Here is a 17,950-nt window from a genome sequence, read left to right on the forward strand (position 1 = left end):
GCTGGTACTGCTGGGTTGCCTTAAGGAGCTTGAGTTGAGGCTTTTCCCATGTCTGGCGGCAGCGTTTAATGAACTGTTGAGCAGAGGAAACTGCAACCTCCACTTCTTGCGGAGGGGTGTACCCAAACTGGCACTTGAAAGGGGACATTTCTGTAGCAGAGGAGTGAAGTGTAATGTGTGAGCATTCTGCCCACGTGATGAACAAGAGCAGGAGGTTGGGGTTTTAGCTTCTAAACACTTCAGTGTGGTCTCAAGATCTTGGTTAAGTCTCTCTGTTTGTCCAATGGACTCCGGGTGGAACCCAGAAGATAGACTCACTGTAACCCCCAGAGATTGACAAAAAGCCCACCAGAATCAGGAGGAAAAATGGGATACTCTACAATATATATGAGACAAATGTCTTGTGGTATGCCAAAGACTTGAAAGAAATGGTTTATAACCAATTCAGCAGTTACTTCAGCAGTGGGTAGTTTGGGCAGAGGAATAAATCGGGCAGCCTTGGAGAATCTATCAATTATGACCATTGTAGTTGTGTTTTCTCGTGATAGTGAAAGTCCAGTGATAAAATCCATGGAAAGATCTAGACCTCAAGGTATATGAGCTATGGAGAGAGGGTGCAATAGCCCCTGAGGAGAACAGTGAGATACTTTACTTTGTTTGCATTCGGGACATGCATTTACAAATGGTGTCACATTCTCCTTCAGGATGAACTCACAAAGCCAATTACATGCTGTAACTCTTTTACCGATGAGGTGGAGGGCCAATCCACTAGTGCTTGAACATTTTGAGGTTCCATTTGTACCTGGCCAGGCTTGATGATGAACACCATGAACTGAACTATGGTCACATGAAGGTTTAACCCTCTGGAGTCGATCAACGCAAATACACATTTTGTGGCATCTTTTCCTGATAACACCTAAAGTAGCTTAAAATTACACTTTCAAATATTCTATGAAGTAATCCATTGTAACTATTATTCCACTGAAGGCGAGCGTAGTGAGAACCCTAGTGCAGTTTATTTACAGAAGTGAAAACCAAAATCCAAACAATAAACAAATACTTTACTTGACGAGGAACAGACTTGACATGAACAGACTTGACTTGAACAGACTTGAGGTGGCATGAACAGACTAGACTCACCGACAGCAGGTTACAACATTAATACACAACAAAGCACAATGGCAAAAACATGACTACTTATACAAACAATGAAGGGTCACATGACAAGAACAAACAAATGGGAAACAAGACACATAACTAAGACAACTCTTCGGAACATGACACAAGGGACAAGAGGAACAAATAGCAAGACAACAAGAGGGCAAGGGAAGCATGACACAAACAGCATAAACAAAGACTACAAAATAAAAGACATGAAATCAAGAACATGAAACAAATCCCCAAAACAGACATTACATCCATATGAAAACAACACGATGTCCACTCTTTCATGTCTCCCTTCATTATATCTAATGCCACCATGCCTATCCACTGCGCATGCTATTGATATAACAATACACAACGTAATAAAAAAGTAATATGAGTTATAATGTTTGCTAGCTTAATGTCAGTAAGAATGATTAGACAAAGAATTTACTGTGATAGGCTCTCTGTTCATGAATATAGCCATACAGTATATGTTTATAACTATACTATATTGTATAGGTTCTGCTTAGCTTCTGTGTTATACCCTTTCATTGGTGTTTACGATCATCTGAGGTGTAAATGTATCAAGTAAGCTGTAAAAATCACTGATAATAAATGTGGAATGTGGTAATTGTGTTCTTTGTTTCATATAAATTACTACTAGTATCAGTGACCATCACAATAATGTTAATAATGAAGTTTATTTGTGTAAACATCATGGTTACTTTTTTTATTTCAGATGTGAGAATAACATTGCAAAGGAACCTTTGCAAAACAACCCAATGCAAATAAGCAGCCCACTCAAGAACCTGGAACATATCAAGACCAAGTACACTTTATTCCATTAGTCTCTTAAAATGTCCTTCAGAGAACATAAACAATATACACTTTTGAAATGCTAGGTATGTGATGTTCGTTTATATATAGGTACATCTCAGTAAATTAGAATGTTGTAGAAAAGTTCATTTGGCAGTGTAGGCAGGTAATCCTTCTGGAAAATGAATTCAGCATCTTCAAAAAGCTGGTCAGCAGAAGAAATCATGAAGTGCTCCAAACTTTCTTGGTAAATGGGTGCAGCGACTTTGGTTTTCAAAAAACACACTGGACTAACACCAGCAAATGACATTTCACAATATTTCACTCTCATTCGTCTCGTTTTACGGGGGAAAAAAAAAAGGGAAAAAGGCAGCCATCTGCTTCCCGCGGTTCAGGCCATGGGCAGGACTATGGCGGCCATTGTGGTAGTGGAGAGACATCTGTGGATGAACCTAGCAGAACTCGGGAAGAAAGGAAAGGCTTACTTCTCGATGCTCAGATTTCGCCTTCTGAACTTCTCTGTATTTCCATTGAGACGGTGATCGAGAAGTTCAGGGAGACGAAGGCGCGCTCCGCTGCTTTCAGATCCTTCATTCCACGAAGGTTCATGTCTGAACCCAAACAACATAGGGGTCCCGGCCTGTCTCGATCTGAGGATCAAAGACGGGCACAGAAGGCTAGTGTCACGACTCGTGTTCCTCACGCTCCTCGCGCTCCTGCGGGCAGGGGTAAGAGGAATTGTGGGTACAAGGAGGTAAGCAGAACCTAGGGGATGTGATCTAGATGAGGCAGCGTTCTCGTCTGAATCAGAGTGATATCGAGGTATCTATGCATTCCCAATAGGGATTTTTAATTTCTTATTTTATCCTTCCCTTCCTAATTCCCCTGTAACCACCAGCTCTCCACCTGATCGAGGATAGGTGGAAACCCCTCGGATAACAGTCTCCTATGCTGGACCTATAATGTTTTTGACTGAATCTATGTTCATAGCAACCACCTTACTGATGGTCTGGACAAAAAGTAGTCATCCCTTGAGCGGGGCACCAGCACAGGAGGGTGGGTGAGTATGATTACCTTTTCTGTATATACTTATGTGTATTAAATTTCTGGTGGATATGTGTCTACTAATAAACTCTGTGAGTTTCCTTTGCAGTGCTCAGTTACAGTGTTTACTAAACACTCGCCAGCACCAGCCATCCAGGTTTATGTTCTGGTATTAGACGGCTGAGATCACAGGTTTCTGCGGAAGCATCCTTGATCATCAGGCCTGGCACAGCACTGCAGGGAATTTCATGGATGTCCGGCCAGGTCACCCTGTGGGGTCTCCTTGTCGCTTAGTTGTGCTGTCACATCCAGTGGGAAGTGGAGGTGGCAGTTACAGAAATCTTCTTGTATATGCTGCCTCAAGTGATGCTCCCCTTGCAAGAGGTTTGTCAAATTTGAGCTTGCCTCTCCCGTGTGATTCAGCACCTCTGCGATGCTTTGGAACTTAGATACACACACTAAGCTCTGTGTGCTTTCTGAAAACCACATGGTGGTTAGTGTGCACGTGAACACTTTGCACGTTTTCAAAAATCCACGTAAGTGGTGAGTGTGCACGCAAGACTCTGGCACTTTCTGAAATCTTGTTTGGTAAGGGTTGCGCACTCCGCCTTATACCCTTTCTTGAGATGATTAGACCTTGGTTCCTTGGGCTCCATTCATCCAGTGTGTATTTGTTTATACACTTCAAGCATCACTATGATACACTATGATATGATACTATATTTATGAGCTGCTCTATCAGAGTGCCACGAGAGCCCCTCCTTAGAACAGTATTTGAAAATGCATTCTATGGTAAGTGTGCATGCTAGTACTCTGCGTTCTTTCTAAAATCTTATATTGTGAGCAATTCGCGCGGTTGCTTCATGCCGTTTCTCGAGTTGGTAAAAGTTCCATTCATCTTGGGTGCACTCCACCAAGTATCCTCGAAAACCTATCTAAACAGGGTGTTGCTACTAGAGATCTGTTGAGACAGCTCCTCCAGCAAGCTTATGCGAAAGCAAGCGGTGGGCCCTGTGTGACAGGCAATACTTGGTATAAAATGCTAGGATCTTAGCCGTTCTTAGGTAGGTATCCCCCATAGCAACCCCTAGAGGATGCAGTATCTCGTTCCCTACTCAGGGAACCATGGTTACATTCATACCTGAGACGTGTTGTTGCAAAACATGTTGGTTGATTTTTGTTTCTCCTAAAAAGAGATCAAATTTTTCCTTCCAGAAAATAATAATAATAATAATAATAATAATAATAATAATATGCTTCCTCTGGTGTCAGAAGAGTTTAATGTACTATATGTTAAGTATTGTCTCTATTACATAGATTTGTGCCTGTTTGTATTTAAGGAGACTTAAATGAGACATAAATATGAATGTATCTTCCTGAGCTATTAAAGAACAAACTCTGATGAATACTATTTTCCAGTGGGAACTGCTAATATGGACATGACAGCCTAGAATTATCATACTAAGTGCAGACAGGCCCAGCTTTTCACAGAGCTGTGGAAACATACATGTCTGGGGATAACTGTTTTGAGGTATTTATTTGGGGCTGGTTAGTAAAGGTTTGCAATCACTATGGCACATCCGGTTAGAATGCAATGACTCTGATGTTTCTTCTTTAATTTTTATTCTCCACTGTAGATGGGTATGTGTGGTTCTGAAAGGATACACACAATAATGGTAAATAAAAGGTACACAATAATAAGTATAACAACAATAAAAATTTACAACAATATTATATAGTTACAAAAGGCATTAAATAGGATTAACTATATTCAATGTATAATTACAATAAATCAACATTATGTACAGACTGCTCTGAGCGGGACTCGAACCCGCGGCCGTAACATTATTAGCGCCATTCCGGCGGTTTTATGTAAACAAATGACGGTGCAATTTTAGAACGTTAATCTTGAGGCATTTAGGTACGCATGCAAATAAGCATATAATCCACATAACAGGTCTGATAAGCATATAAACAGCTGTCATGAACTATCATAATTACATTAATTCACACAAAGGAATGGCAATTGCTGAATCTTTGTACACACGCATACAGTAGTGCCATTAATATCTGAAGTCTGTGATTAAATTAAACCGCAACAATACACAAATGTATTAATAACAAAGATAAGAACATTTAAACTTACTTCTAGCTGCACGCACACACTTGAAATAAACTTTTGGAGAACATTCATTAGCTCCGCACTAAACTTTCTGATGCAACACACTTCTATATCCTTTGGCGGAACTACTTTCCGATGACGCTAAAGCTGTACTGATTCGTAGTTTCAACTGTCAATTAAAAAGCCCACCAATAGCATTCACTGTCCATTGTTTGTTATCACAGTCCTTTACAACAATAACAGTAATTCTTATTTATCCTGTATGTGCAGCAGAAGTTCAATTTGATTTTACATTTGGGTCTATAAAACATGCCAGACACATAAAATAAAATAGAAAAAATAAATACAAGTGGATACAAAATGATTTTTGTTCAGTTCCAGTAAGACTGAACTGAATTTAAAAGCAAATGCATTTTTATTTCATTTCATGCATTAAGTTAATTAAAATCTTCAGGCTCCAAGAACCATTATCAAAGCATGAAGCATGAAAAATTTTACCAATTAACCCCCCCCAGTAAAATTAGTTAACCAAAACCGTTTAATCGCTATCAGAAATGTTTTGCTTTTCAAGTAGACACTGTAAAAGTTTTTGTAAAAAATTATAATAAGTAAATTAATTAATTAGAAACATTTTTTACATGAACAAATTTCAATATCAGTTTATGATTTGCTGTGAAAGATTTAAAATTTATCAGATTTATAAAGATTTAGATAAAGATTTATTAAGTACTCAATGGTCAGGTCATTTTCTAAATGAAACATAATTAAACTGCAATTACAGGATGACTGACAGGTTCTAAATGACAAATAATTTAATATCTGGGTCATTCCGATATTCGATGCCTTTTAAAAAAACTAAAAAAAATTATAATAAAACACTCAAAAGAAGTTATGTCTGCAACATAAATTACTTTCTCATATACGCAAAGATGTGGAAAACAACTCATAGTAATTGTTGTGTGTGTGTGTGTGTTTGTGTGTGTGTGTGTATATATATATATATATATATATATATATATATATATATATAAGCAGCAAAATAATAAACTCAGCAAAATATTGTCTAATTATTGTTATCAATAAAATCCCAGAGATATAATTTTTTTTGTCAATGTTGCAAACCCTTTTTAAATATTAAATGTGCCACCCTAGGATTTACTGTGGCCTCATCTGGTCACCCATATTAAAATTTTCTGCGGGCACCACTGGCTATCTGGCTTGTTGTCTATTATGGAGGGCTTAAATAAATAAATAAATAAATGTAATTTTAATATTCACTATAAAAGAGTAAAAAATAATTCCACATAAATATAAATACATAAATATTTTTTTACGGTGTTGTGAGATTAAGAAGAAGAAGAAGCTATTTGGCAAATAGATGTACTTCTATGCACATGTGTGTTGATGTGTAGTTCTTTGACGCCATGCGCACGTCACGATGACGCTGAGCTCTACCTTTGCCTTCACGCTCATCTCTGGTCCTCCAGACTTCAAGCACAGAGGCGTGACACAACTTGTGAGGAGTCAGACCGGACAGACCATTCATAAAACCACACCAACAAAACAACAGCACGCCAAGCTAGACTCACGTCAGCCCTCTTCTCCAGTTCACCCTCTTTGACTCACTCTGCACATTTATTCTCGCTTTTCACTTATGTCACGCAAATCCAGCGATGACTATAATCTGCGTAGTATGAGCAACCTGATGGGCGAGAGGAAGAAGCGAGCATCGGATGATGGAGAGCGGAGTCTCATCAAAGCTCCGTCCAGCGCCAGCCTCAGCAGCGCCGGTCCCTCAGCGACGTCCCCCGCGCCGGCGGACCTGGAGCGTGCGGCGCGCAAACAGTTCCAGCAGGATGTCACGCCGGGATTCGTCTACGTCCTGGCCGTGTTCTCCGCTATCGGCGGCTTTCTGTTCGGATATGACACCGGGGTGGTGTCCGGAGCGATGCTTTTGCTCAAGAGGGACATGAATGTAAGTGCCCTGTGGCAAGAGCTGCTGGTGTCCGGGACTGTTGCCGCGGCGGCGGTGTCCGCGCTGCTCGGCGGGTATCTCAACGGACTGTTCGGGCGGCGGGTGTGCATCCTCATGGCCAGCTTCACCTTCGCCATCGGGGCGATAGTGTTGGGATCTGCGCCTAATAAGGAGGCTCTGCTGGTTGGACGGCTCATAGTGGGACTTGGGTTGGGTGAGTGAGACACACCTGACCGATGCTAAATCATCAAGTGCTCTGGCATCAGAAAAGTTACTATAGTAAATTTTAGGTTGTTTGGAGTCTTGTCCTATTGTCTTTGAGTTTTAATCGATTTAAGCAATTTAAATGCATAACATAAAGCCTACAAATGATTATACATCAAGTTGATTTATAAATAAAGTCATGGTAAAATATCACTTTACTGTAAAATGAGTCATCCTAAAGAGTTATCTGTACCTGATTTTATCCTTAAATATTGTTGGCTTAACCTAACAGGCTATTTAGATTCATTCAGTTATGGTAAAATAAAAATAAAAATAAAATTAACTTACTGTAGATGTTACCATAGGAAGCATTTAAGATTACACACACATGTACAGTTTTTTTTAAATATATGTGATAAGGTTAATTTAGTATTAGAATATAACATTTTAGACGTCAATAAAACCATATGAAACACTTTATAAAGTTACCTTTTTTAAATAAACTACATGCAACAGATGCAAAATTATTTTTTTTGTGTTGAAATTATGCATAAACTGGGGAAGAGTTTTAATTTTTAAAACATTTATAAAATAATTTTCTTACAAATTGCTTATATTTACTTCACTCTGTTTAGATTTTTATTTGTCAAGCCCTCATCGGCTTCGGATTCTCCTTCTCCAGAAACCCTCTGTTCCAATTTCTTGGACCACTGAATCTTGTTTGCACTCACACCTGTTCACCATTTACCAATCAGCATACACACACACACACAAACACAGAGAACTTAAGCCCTAAACACACTGCAGGATGTTAGCAATCTTATAAGATAATTGCTTGTCACATTGTGTGACATGCATCTAATAAACTTGGCTACGACTTTTATGTAGACCAACCATATTGAAGGGAAGTTCCAAACCAAAGTGCTCAAAACTGGCCACTTCAAAGGGCCCTTTGGAATGAAGGGTTTCAAAGCGTACAACTGGTGGACACTTTGGGCTCCCATGATCCTTTGCACAGATTCTTTGCATGATGATGGTGCCTCCATTGTGGCACATGGAGATGACGCAGAAGGGCCCTTCAAGATACAGTTGATTGGTCCCCTACAACCCTTCGAAGCTCTCACTCCGGAGGGTAAACCCTTTGAATGGATTAGGGCATAGATGAGCCCTTCCGAATGGAATGCAGGGTAGGACACTTGTTGATTTGTACGCTGCGAGACATGTTCCTATAGAAGAATAAAATGTCATAAACATGCGCTAGTAGTAAAAAACAAAAGAGTATGATAAATCACATTTTAGCAGTTGTAATTTTCTTGTGTGCAGTGAAAGAGAAAGGGATAAGTGCTTGAGGTAAGCAGCTTTAAGTTTTACCACGATGTTGCATTGATTTTGTGTCACATTTTTATTGATTGGTTATTAAACGTGAATCAAAACAGCAAACACACTGTACGATCATGTGCGATCATGCTGTATCGTAGGCTCTCTTTGGTTGCAAGACCAGGACAATGGCCTGAATCTTTGAACCTCTCTCACTGTACAACATGGAAATCATTCCTAAGCGTTCTGTTCTTTAACCGTTGAGCAAAAAATATAAAGAAGCTGCTGAAAGTTGCAGCTGGTGCTCAGTTTGTGTTTTTGGCCAACTTTTTCCATTACTATTATAGTAATAAAATATTTGCTCACTCTAATTGTTGTAGATTATTAAATCGTTACTGTGCCTCAGAAGTCCGTTTCTTGAGGTTAATTTGCGTGCAAATGCTGCCTGCAATGTCATTGCCTGATAAGGCAGCGAGGCAAGAAGTCAGCAGCCTAAACTTTCGGCTTTCTAAAGCAGTCCTTGATTAGCTGGCTCAGCTGTTTTGGAGTTGGGAACTCTGGGAAATGAAACTTTTTTTTGGTCTTTTATGTAATGTTTCAATAAATGCAAACAGTTAGGCTATTTAATGTATGTTAAATGTGGTTGATTTTCCTAAAGGATTGTAAACAGTCTTTTTAATTGCTTTGCTTAAAAGGAACCCAAGTGAGTCATAGTGTAAGAGCACAGGCTTTGATCAAATTTCATGCAGCATTTCATTGAAAATTCAGACCTATTTTTATCACCGGCAATTAGCACAGAGGCAGAAGGATTCACATGATTTGATTGGGTGGTAAGACTGACAGAGCTCCAGTAGCTCAAGTGGTATTTCTCATTAATGTATGTACAGAGCTTCCAAGAATCAGCTGGATATCCTGTGAGCATTTGGAAAGAGCAATTTTGCCTGATGCTTATTGTCTAGGATTACACACTGTCATTAGGGAAGATTGGTGTTTTCTCAATCCTTATATTGTCTGGCTAACTAATGCCTTCTTGATTGCTTAAATCCAGAGAGTCACTATTTGACCCATTACACTCCGTAGACCATAATCCATATTTGCAAAGATATTTTGCACTATTACTTTTAAAGCCTATCATTGTTTATCTGTGTATAATAGTCAATAACCATGCATACTTATCTTCAAGAAATTGGAATATGTAATGTATTTTTTCCATTTCAAGTCTATTTTCAATTATTTTTAGGAATAATTTGTCTTGTAACTTTTTTGAAAGGTCACTGATCTGATAATTGACCACTGACTTCTGGTTTAAGCGATTGAGCCCAATTACTTCCACACTGACCTTTGCAAAAACACAAAACCAGCAGAGGGCAAAACCAGGATCAGTTGAACCATCAAAATGATGACCTTTTCCTCAGCCCATTATCTTTATTTAGCATAGTTTAGACAGCAAAATACAGGACACTGTAGGTGTATGTTCTTTCGTTATGTGTGTCAAGCCATTAATGCAGTGTTTGGAAACCCCATCTCAAAGGATTTGGGCAATTCCTCACCTTAATGTTCCTTCAAACCGGGCACAGAGCCTTGTGCTAATCACAGATGGTGTAAAGTAACAGCTCAGTTGGTCTGGCGTGATCAGAGAAGAAGCTAAACTCTTCTAGCAAACGCCTGCTGTCTCCATGACTCCACTATCCTTGTGGAGTGAAAGGCCATTAAAACGATGGCCTCTCACGTTGAGTGTCTGGGGTAGTCTGCTGAATGAAGTGGATGTGTTTTTCCGTTAAATCCCTGTCTCAAATAATAGAGGACTGCTACAGCTTCAGTTGGGAGTCTCACACTAATGAGTCCGCTCTCTAGTTTTACAGCTATAGAAGAGTAAACCTAAGCAAAAGCAACTACAGTTTATTTAGCAGACATACACAAAACACCACAACAACTTAGACAACCGCCACTTCCTCCGACTGACTGTTACATCTTTAGGGCCGAGCTGCAGTATTGATATTGTGATGTACTCTACTCGCGAAATCTTATTTTGTATACTGATGTCAGTGAATTGATACTTGCTAAGTATTCCCTAGCACTCTAAAGCAGATTTACTGATGGCCATTAATGTTGAAATATAACACTCAACACACAGTATCTCTCATGCAACATCAATATCCACGTAAACTGTGATTCATTTGTTTGTGTTTTCGGTACATAGCTACATATTGACACTTCAAAGCCTAGTGAGCTGACTCGCTGTCTGTTTACGTATCTACCTTCGTATGTTATTTTTCTACTTCAGCATAGAAACCTTGTTACCAGCAGCACAGTAATAACTCGCCCCAGGCTCATAGTTGATTATAGAGTTAGCTGCTGAGCTAACTACATGCTCAAAAACAGATACACATAGTTTATGAAAATGTTTCATTTGAATGAGAACCATTTTTAGCAATAGTGTTTAACATTGATCTAATCATGGATCTGTAGGAGTGTTTTGTTTGGGTTTATGCAAAATACTGATAATGTAAAATCACACATTGTTAAAACAACAATTACGCTATTATCGCAGAGTATATATATCGAACGTAGGAACGTATATATATCGAACGCCATTGCTCAGAGATGCACAACTGTGCTACCTTGGCTGTGTTTGGAATTATTTTTGTTGTCGAAAACAGGCAATATGGTGTCTAAAATCTTAATTTACTTATTGTTTATTGAACTGATAAAATCTATATAAAATCTATATATGATGAAGCTGATTTTTGGAGAAAAAACTGCACTGAGTGAACGCACTCTAAATGCACACGTGCACTAATCTACTAGAACTCATGGATCTGTACGAGTGTTTTGTTTGGTTTTTGGCAAAATACTCATAATGTAAAATCACACATTGTTAAAACAACAATTACGATATTATCGCAGAGTATATATATCGCACATCCTGCACCACTGTCTTTTTGACTAATTCGTGCAAAGACTGTTGCTAAACTGTCATTGTCAAAGCTTAATTTTAACCACAAATGCAACGATGCACATTCGTACATTCTCGGAAAGGGTTGATATCGAGATTTTATAAGCTGCTAGTTTGGTCTCCATAGGTAAACACAGCTTACACTGCATAATAGAACATAAATATGGCCAGGGCTTTACTTCATTTCATTTGAGTTCAACAGCAGAATATTAGGGGCTTCCATTTCGGTTTACATCTTGTTCATCTGCATCTTTCTTGTGATTTTAACGCCAGTTTAGTTTCCTGCCCATTATTTCCTGCAGTAGTTTCCAAGGAGCGATTCATTAATTTATTAAGTAAAAGTAAAATTACAGATTTAAAAAAAAAAGCTTTAAAAAGTAGAAGTACACAAAAAAGCTACTCAATTACAGTAACGCGAGTAAATGTAATTTGTAACTTTCCACCTCTGCTGACCAGCTAATAAAAATAATACATGAAATCAACATGACATGGCGCTAATTGTGCATGTGATTTGGAATAAGATTTGGTCTAAAATAGACACCTACTAATGTATTTGGTGAAGTCCATAAAATATGTCCTGGTGTTGGGCAACTTACTGTACATGACTGATTATTTGATGCCAATTTATAATATGATTCTGTAATCATAATTTGTGTGAGCAAGAATAAAAGTAGTTGGTATTTTATTACCACTAGTGTTAAGCTCAGCTGGAAACTGAAGTGAAATGTACTGTATGTATAGGTACTTTTTGGAGAAAAAAAAAAAACATGAAACTGGGAGAGTTTTGGTTTCACTGTATAGGTGAACATTTTGATGTTTTGTCCAAATGTGAAAAATGAGGTGGCATGTTTATCAAACAAATATCATATTCTCCACACAGACATCTTTGTCATTTTGAACGATCCTTTCGTGTGACATAATTGTGGTCTTCCCACACAAAAAAGAAAGAAAGATTTGTCTGTGAATGGCATTGTTGCATAACCTGCATCACTGAGGAGAATACATCCTTTGCTCATGTGAAATCACATCCTTCTTTCAAAACGTAAAAGAAATGCCAATAACAGCTGCCGTATCACAGTATTGATTAACCTCCTTGTGAGGCAAGCAGCGAGGCGTTCCCATGGCAACAGGTGCGTTGTCTGCCGGGCAACGAGAGCGACAGTGAACCAGGGCTATTAATAGACTTTATAGCGAGCAGTTATGTCGTAGACCTTGTCAGATAAATGTGGGCATGGTCTTTTTGTTTGCTCTCCTGTGTAAATATCATGTCAACATTGGTCCTGTCGCACCACATTGAAATTTTCCTTCCCATCCCAGTCTGTTGGAAGCAAATTCTCATTTCATGGTGTCCTTATGATTCCAGAAATCACTTGCTTGCTGAACATTTGCATAATATGACACATCTGTGATGTAATTGGTGGAAATGAGACGGATATGGCTTGGCTGGATCATCATTGTTCTCTTGAGAGCCATGTGATTGGTAGGGAACTCTGGTACACAAAGCATGTTCGCTATGCATGTCACATATTCCTGTGTGTAACCCTCTGACAAAGCCCACAAGATGAGGTCTTTTGTAGATCTGAGACAATGTCAGTGTAATAAAGCTTTCAGGGTTCGGGAAATTTATTGTGTGGTGCATGAATACAGTATTAAATTTAGACGCAAGCATGCATATTTGCTCATTTACATGTAACATTAAACTTTTTTTCATTAAAATCAAGAAGTTCATCAAAAGTTGTCATAATGACCTATACAGGTATGTTGTTTCAGATATATATTAGAAGTAGTAGTAGTATTGTGTGAAACAAAATTAGAAAAACTGAATATAATGAAAGCGAATGGAGCTTGAACTGTCAACCTCCAAAATTGCAAAAAAAGAAAAGAAAAAACCCACAAACCAATACCAAATTATGGTGTAAAATCATATGGGATACTTCATGATTATTTTATGAAATGTTTATGGTTCATGTATTTCATTTAAGAGTCCTAGTCCCCATTCATTTACATTATGGAGAAGAGCAGAAAGTATTCTTAATGGTTTTCCAGTTTTGTGTTCCACTGAAGAAAGAACATTCTACGTGTTTGGAACAAGAGGTTAAAGGGTAGAATTTTAATTTTTGAGTGACTTGTTCCTTTAAGGTACATGTGTGCCTTTTGTAATTACACTTTCTAACCAGAGTATAGTTTTGATTGCTATATATCTACGCTTTCAGGTATTGCATCCATGACTGTTCCTGTGTACATTGCTGAAACCTCACCGCCCCACCTGAGAGGACGCCTGGTCACTATCAACACTCTATTCATCACAGCAGGCCAATTCATAGCCAGTGTTATTGATGGGGCCTTCAGCTACATGCAGCATGAAGGCTGGAGGTATGACCATCAAAAAGCAATATCTTTATGAGTGGCCCAGTTGCAGAATTTGCACTGAATCTAGAATTGTTCTTATTTATTTGCTGTGGATCAAATATGGAACTATATATATATATATATATATATATATATTATTATTATTATTATTATTATTATTATTATTATTATTATTATTATTATATTTTTTTTTTTTTTTTTTTTTTTTTTTGAGAATTAGTGAAACTGAATGATTTTCATGATGCTCATAGTCTATGGCACCGTGGTATAAGCAGTTAATGAGATTCAAGCTTGCAGTCTGAATTAAATGTGATAAGATAATCTATTCACTGTGTTGAATTGACTACCTCTGTGTTATGTGAACCTCAGGCCTACTGAAAAGAATTTTCCTGTAGAGCAGATTTTGTAAATTGCATCATTCTCAATCTCTATAGCCTGTTAATATAAACCTTCCGAACAATACAAAATAAACATTAAACCAGCTGTAAAATACCCTCCTCAGTCTCTGCAGATGTTGCTCTGGGAGCGAAAATGTTATAAAGATAATATCTACTTGATGGAAATGTTGCCATTTACTTTTATCTACCCAAGCAGCAAAACCACAAATCACTCTATGTAAATGAAAGGTTAACTGCTTAACCAACAAACTGTCATGACCACAACTCAGTAATCCATGTTTATATATTTTATTAAACTTAATAGGTTAATGTTTCGATTGTTTAGTATGAGTCAACTACGTTTTTATGATTTTGTTACCTGTATGAGTTATTACGACTTTTAATGCTGACTCGTTATGATGGATTGGCTTTACTGGCAACTACTTCTGGTAAATCTGATCTGATATGTATATGGAAACTCCATTAAACACCATACATTTACTTGAGAATCAAAGTAAAGTTTGTAAAAAATCTAGTAAACAAAATGTATTCACATTGAAATTTTTAACTGTAAGTCGTACTAAATTTAGTTTGATTCATGCAGCCCCATTTTATAATCCATACAATGATGAGAGTGTGGAAAACAAGCAGACGAATTGTTTCAGTGGAAATAGAAGATTTGCACTGTAATCTTGTTAAAGGAATAAAAAAAAATGGAATACAGATAATTTAATTATCTTTAACATAATCAAATTCTGTTTATTTCTGCCATAGATTCAGAACTGGGATTGTTATAAAAACAGTCTATACCATTTTACCATTAAAATCATGTTTTGTTCAAATCAGTCGAAGACTCATAAATTAGCAACAAAGCGTAGGCACCAGCTGAGGATGTATGTGTATTCTTATTAAGAAATTTTTTTTTTCCTTCAATTTCTCTAATTTCTCTTCCAATATTGTTTCTTTTTCATCTGTTTAGATATATGCTGGGTCTTTCAGTGGTCCCTGCATTGCTTCAGTTCCTAGGGTTCCTTTTCCTACCCGAGAGTCCTCGCTGGCTCATCCAGAAAGGTCTTACCCAGAAGGCCCGGCGCGTACTCAGCCAAATCCGTGGCAACCAGAACATTGACGAGGAGTATGATACTATCAAAAGCAGCATTGAAGAGGAGGAAAAAGACTGTGGAGGAGGTGAGAAAATAGTCTTGCACGCACATATGCAAATAACTAAAAGAAACACAATTACAGGCATGGTTCAGTGTTGTCATTAAACTATGGAAAGTACTCAAGTACACAAGAGAACACTGTATGGATATTGGTAAACCTAAGAAGCATTAACATTTGCAGCATCAAAGTACCCAGAAGTCATTTGTTTTCAATAGGAATTGGTGAAGTAGGGTAAAATGGGCATCAGAAACTGCTTCCGATGCATCAAAGTTGTGGTGACCTAAAGGAATGGTCAATAATGAATTGTGGTACAGAGTATTTTGATGCAATGCTCCATGTGCATTGGTGACAGAATGCACATAAAAAAGCAGTTCAGTCATTTAGGTTCCAGTAGTCCCAGGTTCCAACTATAGAAACTACAAATTGCAGACAGTAGATGTGTTTCCATTACAGATTTGTACAAGACCTTTGTGACATTTTATAAAAGTCATAATAAAACATATTTGTTTTGCTCTTGTCACTAGTCATGGTGATAGATTTTGGTAGGTTTACATACATCACATCCACCACACCAACCATTATTTTTATTGAAGGAGACAAAAGGCATGCATGGAGAGCTGTTTCTAAAACGTGTCGCAACGCAGCTGGTATAAATCATTGACTAGAGAGGCTGTGATCAGCTCTGGGCGCCACAGATTTGTGCAGTGTAAATAAGATGTTATTAAACCATAAATGGCCAGGAAAGCTCCTTATATTTGAGAACTGCCCCGTTTGAGGTGTTTCTTGGTGGTTATAGTACAATAAAGAATGATCATGTGACTTTTATGTAGTCCAGGTGACCTGTAAATTGTACATTTACATAAAACAGGTAATTTTTTAATTGCCTGAAAAACAACCGTATGCAAGCATTTTCTTTTTTTAATGATATATAGGCGTTTTTGCGAAATTGACATGTTTCCATTGGGCATATTTTCAAAGTTCAATTTAAATTTGTGCAATTTAAAGAGTAATGGACGTTTAACGTCTACAGTTAGTGAAGCTCATGTGATCCCGTCCAAAATCTGGATGCAGCAATTGAGTTGGAACATCTACTAGCAAAGCAACAGTACAACAACTTGGCAACCTCTGTATCAGCACACTATTCTTTCAATCTTTATGAATGTACGAAAAACAAATGAAAGTAATTAAAAATGTGGTAGCTAGTCTCATACAGAATCTAAAATGTTTGGGAAGAGCAGTGGATCTTGGAAAGTGGATTGCTTTTTTCTTTAATTACATCTGATTCAGAGGTCCATAACTACAGACTGAAGAGGCCTTTACATCCCACTTGCCTCTGCAAAGCTGAAGGTGAAGGAGTCCCTTAGAGTTTTAAAGCTCTATCCAGAGCATAAGCCTTATTATAGAACATACAAATGATCAAGTTGCACATTTTTCTCCGTCACAGTCCATAAGGTAATTTGGAGGAGATTCATGTTTTAGGGAGATTAATGAGATTAATGGAAATAAAAGGGGAACAAATCTTTTCTTAATGCCAACCAGTACATGCATGGCACACCAGCAATAAAAACATGAAAAGGCCACAGGTGTTCATGGCCGAAACTCATTTGAGTCAACCTATAATAGTCAAGAGCAATGGAAGGCAACATTACCCTCAATTCAACGGCACAGCAGGGCAGTTTAAACTACTAAATAGCATGTGTACTTGAACAGGATGTTTCATTCAAGCAAATCTAATTCGGCCGTAGGTGGAGACAATTACTAACCATGGGAAGTCACCCACCCCCTAACCAGACCTTATACAACCTCATTTACCAACAAATCACATGGCAGTAATAAACGCTCAGAGCTTTTAGCCGCCTTAGAACATCATCTGAACATGATTGACATTTTTCTATGAGATCTTCATCACAAATGAGATTGTTTATCCAGACTAATGGCGTCTGGCTCCAACGAAGTCACTGTGAAACCAGCAGGCAGTAGTAACAGGAGCTGGAGAGAAGTGATTGTTCCTAAGGGACGTTCAAATGGACAGAAGTTTGCAGCAAATAAAAGTTATTCATTTTCAGTGAGAATTGGCAATTTAAAAAAAAATGAAGTGTGACCTTTGGTAATGTTTAGCAAACTTCAACCAAAGTCCTTTTCAAGAAAAGACAGTTTACTTGGCGGCCATATTGGTAGCTCCACCAGATAACTTTTGGGCATGCAAGACCATCTAATCTATTTAAAGAGAGAAAACAGTGGTAATGGATCACTTGCACTACAAAATATCAGTGGTGACAAATAATTTTAGATAATATATTTATATTTGTGTTGCAAACATGTACAGTGTCCTACTGTGCAGATTGCATGTTGTTTTGTATTGTTTGTCATCTTGTTTGTTATGATTGTTCCTGATGTGAAACACCTTGGCACTAATAGAAAAGCAAATGATAGATGTGGAGAGGATCAAGGGAATATAA

At 37.9% G+C, this 17,950-nt stretch overlaps 1 protein-coding gene across 1 annotated transcript in view; it reads left to right on the forward strand.

The window, feature by feature from the left end:
* The first annotated feature begins 6,598 nt into the window (after positions 1-6,598).
* The window catches only part of LOC127956544 (proton myo-inositol cotransporter-like), a 74,900-nt gene continuing 63,548 nt past the window's right edge, over positions 6,599-17,950 (forward strand). Inside the window, exons 1-3 of the mRNA XM_052554576.1 lie at positions 6,599-7,317; positions 13,794-13,953; positions 15,307-15,515. Of these exons, the coding sequence (XP_052410536.1) occupies positions 6,783-7,317; positions 13,794-13,953; positions 15,307-15,515 (904 nt within the window). The 5' untranslated portion in view covers positions 6,599-6,782. The remainder of the gene's footprint in view (positions 7,318-13,793; positions 13,954-15,306; positions 15,516-17,950) is intronic.

Source organism: Carassius gibelio, chromosome B4 (assembly GCF_023724105.1).
Source record: "Carassius gibelio isolate Cgi1373 ecotype wild population from Czech Republic chromosome B4, carGib1.2-hapl.c, whole genome shotgun sequence".
NCBI classification, from domain to species: Eukaryota; Metazoa; Chordata; class Actinopteri; order Cypriniformes; family Cyprinidae; genus Carassius; species Carassius gibelio.